The sequence below is a fragment of the Mandrillus leucophaeus genome, unplaced genomic scaffold, assembly GCF_000951045.1.
Source record: "Mandrillus leucophaeus isolate KB7577 unplaced genomic scaffold, Mleu.le_1.0 Scaffold1538, whole genome shotgun sequence".
Classification (NCBI taxonomy): domain Eukaryota; kingdom Metazoa; phylum Chordata; class Mammalia; order Primates; family Cercopithecidae; genus Mandrillus; species Mandrillus leucophaeus.
The window spans coordinates 422,148-428,969 of record NW_012101519.1 but is presented as its reverse complement, the minus strand read 5'-3'; the positions used below and the strand labels follow the sequence as shown (position 1 = coordinate 428,969).

Sequence of the window (6,822 nt, the reverse complement as noted above, 5' to 3'; positions counted from 1 at the left end):
TGGACATGGAGGATGTGTACTAGGGAGTATTCCTAGAATCTACACTGGTGCCTCACATAACAGGTGGTCAGAAAATGCGCAAGATGTACTAGTCGTTATGCTTTTATTTTTCTCTATGTTCTGCAGTAACCAAGGAAAATCATAGTAAATGTCAATCTTCACACAACAGCAAACACAAAGCGTTTCAGAAACGTCATATATGAAGAAATCCTCCATCCTTCTTCAACCTTTTACTGGGTATTTCAACTTCAAAAGAACAGCTCATTCCTATAAGTGCTGTACAAGATTATAGAATATGATGGAACGACTTCATTTTAGAACGGTAGCACAACTGTTATACTAAATGTCAATGACAGGAAACAAAGAAAAAAAATCTGTTCAATTATATTTTTAAACATATTGTTATTCTCAACAAACAGAATTTTAAAACGAATACAATTTTCCATTATCAAAAGCAAACACTCTATTTTGCAGTTAAACAACGATCACTGATCACAAGTATCAAATACAGTGTCCCCCGCCCCCAATCCACATCATTTTCAACTTAGGACCCTGGCCATCTACTCCTTGGGGTACCTGTGACTTTCTTTTCCACCCCCAAGGGTCTGCCTCAGATCTACTTAGGGGGCGGAATAACCCCTAGCCCCTGAATTGAGGATAGCCTCAACCTCTGCATCATCGTCCGAATCCCAGTCATAATTACAAGGCCAGTCTTTAGAGCATCGGTTACGAACCCTTGCCACAAAATGCATGACTTTCAGTTTGCTCGATTCCACGTGTGCTCGGGGACCCCAGAAGAACTCGTACTCCACCGGACTGCTACGGGGCACCGGCTTATAAATCAGGTAACCTCTGCGCACAAACTCTTCTGTGACGATCTTCTTCGGATCTCCAAAGATGCTGTGCTGGCGTCCAGGCTGCATTCCTAACTTCCCCAGCACTTTCCAGACCAGAGCTTCCTTGGCGCTGTTGCCCATGATGAAGATGAGCGCTAATATGGACATCAGGAGACTTTTCTTGGTGCCCTGAAAATTGCTCCGGGGCACCGAAGGCTTTTGTGCTTGGGCAGTGCTCGAGGCTTCTTCAGGGGTGGTAGAGGCCTCCTCTGGAGTGCTCGGGTCTTCCTCGGGGCCGCTCCGGTCGTCTTCGGGTGTGCTCGCTACCACGGAGGCGGCCATGGGGGTCTCGGAGGCCTCCGAGGCCTGGATTTTGCGATTGTTGCGGTTCTCTTCTGCGGCTCTCGCATTACGGCGGCGCCGACTCTTTCGTCCCCGAGGCATGTCTCCTGCTAGGGGCTCAAAGCTTACAGCAGTCCTAGGGAAGGATGCTTGTAGCCTCTTCAGGAAGCAACTGCTTTATACCGTAAGAAGCTGCTGCCGCTGGAGCTACCAACGTCAATAGTCTTTGTATCAATAAAGCCGTTCTCAGCTACAAAGCTAGTTCCCACGCCAGCTGACTTGCGCAAGCAACCGCCGCCAGCACTTGCCGCAGCTGCAAGCCCGCGAGAAAGCTCAGCAAAACCGGCCCCGCCTCTCCTGCCACGCACGCTCCTAGCACCAAAGAGGAAGTAGGCTGGTCCTCCACAGGGACTTCCGCTAGCAGATAGGAAAAGGGGCAGGCAGCGACAGGGGTGGGACAAGGGCAGGAATGACAGCTAGAGATTGGTGGGGGCTGGAGTTTGCAGAAGAGAAAAAAAAATAGCTTAAAGTTTCTGTATTATCAGCCTAGTACAAACATTCCAAGATTGGCTTGGCAGTCTGGGGAAGGAGTGCGTCAGCTCCATTCCCACTGACGACAGGCGGTGTGTGTGTTGCAGGTTGGGAGGCCAGGGGTGGCGGGAGGGTGTATTCTTGGAAGGAGTCAGCTGTCTCCAGCCTTCCTTTCCTGTCTTGGCTTACACATCGCGTTCATTCACTCGCCCTGTTTTCAGAAGGCATTTATGTGTATACTAATGAATTCGTGGTCCCGTGTAGGACCCGGATAATATTGTTATGGCAGATGTGCTGGATGATGTGAGGAGATGGGACTGCAGAAACAAGCAGGGTGAAAGAGGTGCAGAGCCTTTAAAATGTGGTAGATATATGCACGATATATATACTGCTCTGCTTTTATACATATATACATACATACATACATATATCGTGCATATATCTACATTTTTATATACAGTGCATATATCTACCACACTTATATGTATGTATGTATGTATGTATGTATGAAAGCAGGGCAGTGACAGGATCAGAGGAATTGCATTTGTGCAGGCTTTCAGAAGAGCAAACTATTTCCTGGCAGACCACATAGGAAGCAATTGGAATAAGAAGCACTGGGAACTAAAGTATGCCTTGAGGCTGTTGCCATGGGGATGGAGAGGCAGAAAGACATTTTAAAGGTGACCATTGAAGGGCTTTGTAGACAGAATGGATGAAGTGGGGAATGGGGAGGGGGTGACGGGGTGCAGGTTGGCTCCAAGGTTTCTAGGCTCCCGTCTTCCTGGACACCTGATTTATTTTGCTTCTTTCAGAACATACTCTGAACTTTGTCCACTGCTTGCTTTTGCTCACTGTTTGCTCTGCCTGACCTGCCTTCTCAGCCTTCTCCAACTAGCTAAATTCCACCTGGCTGCTCACAGACCTGTTTCTCCCTGAAACTTGTCTTGATGTGCCCAAAAAGGTCGTGAGTCCATTTTTACTCCATTGAGGAAAGCCCTAAAACTAGCACTCTGTCTTTCTTATGTCATTCAAGGTATTAGTTTAAGCAAGTCACTTCTCTCTAAGCCTGTTTTTCCATCTGTAAAGTGGGGCTAAAGTACTGACCTCATAGGGTTGTGAGAATTAAATATGATAAAAAATGAAAAGCATTTATTACATGGTAAGCACAGACTCTGTCAAGGTTTTCCAAGCGGCGTGTGAGTGTGGCATCTAATCAATGCATGCTGAAGGAATACATGATGGAAAAGATTTTATAGGTGTTCTTAACTGAACTCTTAAGAAACACATGAATACTTTATGCGTGTCTTGCTGAAATTTTCTTTATAATTAGAGCCTACTGAGTCCTCCTGTTGGGTAAGTTAGCAATAAATCAATTTGGTTCAGCAAAGAAAGCACCTCTCCAGGACATAGAGCACTCTTGAGCCAGCCCTCCATTTGGGATAATCTTTGCATTCGTTCTGGGACATGGCTTACTCAAACCAGTAGTCTGGCTCTATCTGCTGTCCCACATTCTGAGAATTCTCGCAGTTTCTGGTCCACTGATAATTGCTCTAAATTGTTTTTTAGTGCAGGTATGAACTTATTTTACTGTTTCCAGGAATTTGGGTCTTGCATGGAAGTCTATAGCATGTACAATCCTACCCTATGAAACAAAAATGGGGGGATTACTTTTGCCGTTTATTTGCTTGTGTTTAGCATGAATTTTTTTTTTTACTGCGAATTAATCTCAAACATAGGGCAAGAAGAGAGATTAATATTATAAACACCAATAGTTAGCTGCATAAAATTTAAATATTAGGCCCTACTTACTGTCTATCTTTTATATATTGGATATGGTAAAACACTCCTTTTACGTCTTCCATGACCCACTCTGCTCTCTCCTTCCCCACTGTGCTCCTCTATGATGAAGTCAGCAATTATTATGCCCATGGAAACTTGTATATATTTTCTACCTACTTGTGTGTCTGTATACAACATAGAATCTCTTCCTTTATTTAAAGCACATCATCATGCTGTATACATTGTTCAACATGTTGATTTTCCAGCTGAAGTTTATATTTTTTATGTTTACCCATGTAAATACATGGAACTCTAGTTCATTTATTTTAATTTTGTACATTTCATCATTTTCAATTTATCCTGTCCCTAATGATCCACGCCTATGAAGTTCCCATTTTTCCAAAACAATATAATACTCTTACTAATATTTGTGTGCATGTTCCCTGTGAACATGTGCATGCATTTCTCTAGGATCAACATCAAAGAGTAGGGTTACTGGATGTGTTGGCATGTATATGTTTAGATAGAACACATGGCTTTCTACTTTGTTTCACTTATAAAAATCAAAACATTCCATATTGAATTTCCAGGCAAACCTTTTTCCTAATTCATAATGAAATCTCCTCAATTTACACTTCTAATTCTTTCATTCTAGTGGCTGGATGATATTCCTTGCAATGGATTTACCATAATCTCTTCAATTTATTTAATTTTCTTTTATTATTATTATATTATTCTACGGTACATGTGCACAATGTGCACCTTTATTACATAGGTATACATGTGCCATGTTGCTTTGCTGCACCCATTAACTCATCATTTACATTGGGTATTTCTCCTAATGCTATCCCTCCCCCTACCCTCCACCCCATGACAGGCCCCAGGGTGTGATGTTCCCTGCCCTGCGTTCAAGTGTTCTCACTGTTCAATTGCCACCTATGAGGGAGAACATGCAGTGTTTCATTTTCTGTCCTTGTGACTGTTTGCTCAGAATGACGCAGAATGTCCTTGTGACTGTTTGCTCAGAATGGTTTCCAGCTTCATCCATGTCCCTGCAAAGGACATGAATGCATCCTTTTTTATGGCTGCATAGTATTTCATGGTGTATATGTGTCACATTTTCTTAACCCAGTCTATCATTGATGGATATTTGGGTTGGTTCCAGGTCTTTGCTATTGTGAATAGTGCTGCAATAAACATACATGTGCGTGTGTCTTTATAGTAGCATGATTTATAATCCTTTGGGTATATACCCAGTAATGGGATCACTGGGTCAAATGGCATTTCTAGTTCTACATCCTTGAGGAATTGCCACACTGTCTTCCACAATGATTGGACTAATTTACACTTCCACCAACAGTGTAAAAGCGTTCTTATTTCTTTACATCCTCTCCAGCATCTATTGTTTCCTGACTATTAAATGATCGCCATTCTAACTGGTGTGAGATGGTATTTCATTGTGGTTTTGATTTGCATTTCTCTGATAACCAATGATGACGAGCATTTTTTCATGTGTCTGTTGGCTGTGTAAATGTCTTCTTTTGAGAAGTGTCTGTTCATATCCTTTGCCCACTTTTTGATGGGGTTGTTTGTTTTCTTGAAAATTTGTTTAAGTTCTTTGTAGATTCTTGACAATAGCCCTTTGTCAGATGGGTAGATTGCAAAAAGTTTCTCCCATTCTGTAGGTTGCCTGTTCACTCTGATGGTAGTTCGTTTTGCTGTGCAGAAGATCTTTAGTTTAATTAGATCCCATTTGTCAATTTTTGCTTTTGTAGCCATTGCTTTTGGTGTTTTAGACATGAAGTCCTTGCCCATGCCTATGTCCTGAATAGTATTACCTAGGTTTTCTTCTAGGGTTTTTATGGTATTAGATCTAACATTTAAGTCTCTAATCCATCTTGAATTAATTTTCGTATAAGGAGTAAGGATAGGATCCAGTTTCAGCTTTGTACTTATGGCTAGCCAATTTTCCCAGCACCATTTATTAAATAGGGAATCCTTTCCGCATTTCTTGTTTTTGTCAGGTTTGTCGAAGATCAGATGGTTGTAGATGTGTGGTATTATTTCTGAGGGCTTTGTTCTGTTCCATTGGTCTATATCTCTGTTTTGGTACCAGTACCATGCTGTTTTGGTACCAGTACCATGCTGTTTTGGTTAGTATAGCCTTATAACATGAAGTCAGGTAGCATGATGCCTCCAGCTTTGTTCTTTTTGCTTAGGATTGTCTTGGCAATGTGGGGTCTTTTTTGGTTCCATATGAACTTCAAAGTAGTGCTTTCCAATTCTGTGAAGAAAGTCATCGGTAGCTTGATGGGGATGGCATTGAATCTATAAATTACCTTAGGCAGTATGGCCATTTTCACGATATTGATTCTTCCTATCCATGAGTATGGAACCTTCTTCCATTTGTTTGTGTCCTCTTTTATTTCGTTGAGCAGTGGTTTATATTTCTCCTTGGAGAGGTTCTTCACATCCCTTATCAGTTGGATTCCTAGGTATTTTATTCTCCTTGTAGCAATTGTGAATGGGAGTTCACTCATGATTTGGCTCTCTGTCTGTTGTTGGTGTATAGAAATTCTTCTGCTTTTTGCACATTGATATTGTTTCCTGAGACTTTGCTGAAATTGCTTATCAGCTTAAAGAGATTTTGGGCTGAGACGATGGGGTTTTCTAAATATACAATCATGTCATCTGCAAACAGGGACAATTTGACTTCCTCTTTTCCTTTATTGAATGCTCTTTATTTCTTTCTCTTGCCTGATTGCCCTGGCCAGAACTTCCAAAACTATGTTGAGTAGCAGTGGTGAGAGAGGGCATCCCTGTCTTGTGCCAGTTTTCAAAGAGAATGTTTCCAGTTTTTGCCCATTCAGTATGATATTGGCTGTGGGTTTGTCATAAATAGCTCTTATTATTTTGAGATATGTTCCATCAATACCTAGTTTATTGAGTTTTTAGCATGAAGGCTGTTGAATTTTGTCAAAGGCCTTTTCTGCGTCTGTTGAGATAATTATGTGGTTTTTGTCTTTGGTTCTGTTTATGTGATGGATTATGTTTATTGATTTGTGTATGTTGAACCAGGCTTGCATCCCAGGGATGAAGCCAACTTGATCATGATGGATAAGCTTCTTGATGTGCTGCTGGATTCAGTTTGACAGTATTTTATTGAGGATTTTTTGCATCGATGTTCATCAGGGATATTGGTTTAAAATTCTCTTTTTTTGTTGTGTCCCTGCCAGGCTTTGGTATCAGGATGATGCTGGTCTCATAACATGAGTTAGGGAGGATTCCCTCCTTTTCTATTGATTGGAATAGTTTCAGAAGGAATGTTACCAGC

At 41.6% G+C, this 6,822-nt stretch overlaps 1 protein-coding gene across 1 annotated transcript; it reads right to left on the bottom strand.

Moving 5' to 3' along the window:
- Nucleotides 1–86: 86 nt before the first annotated feature.
- On the bottom strand, nucleotides 87–1,554 carry LOC105536053 (melanoma-associated antigen H1). The gene has a single exon (XM_011975333.1). The coding sequence runs from the start codon at nucleotides 1,278–1,280 to the stop codon at nucleotides 621–623; it is 660 nt and encodes a 219-aa protein (XP_011830723.1). The 5' UTR covers nucleotides 1,281–1,554; the 3' UTR covers nucleotides 87–620.
- Nucleotides 1,555–6,822: the final 5,268 nt, after the last annotated feature.

Excerpts from the sequence above, each read along its gene's own strand:
- LOC105536053 (XM_011975333.1), bottom strand. The coding sequence starts at position 1,280 with ATGCCTCGGGGACGAAAGAGTCGGCGCCGCCGTAATGCGAGAGCCGCA.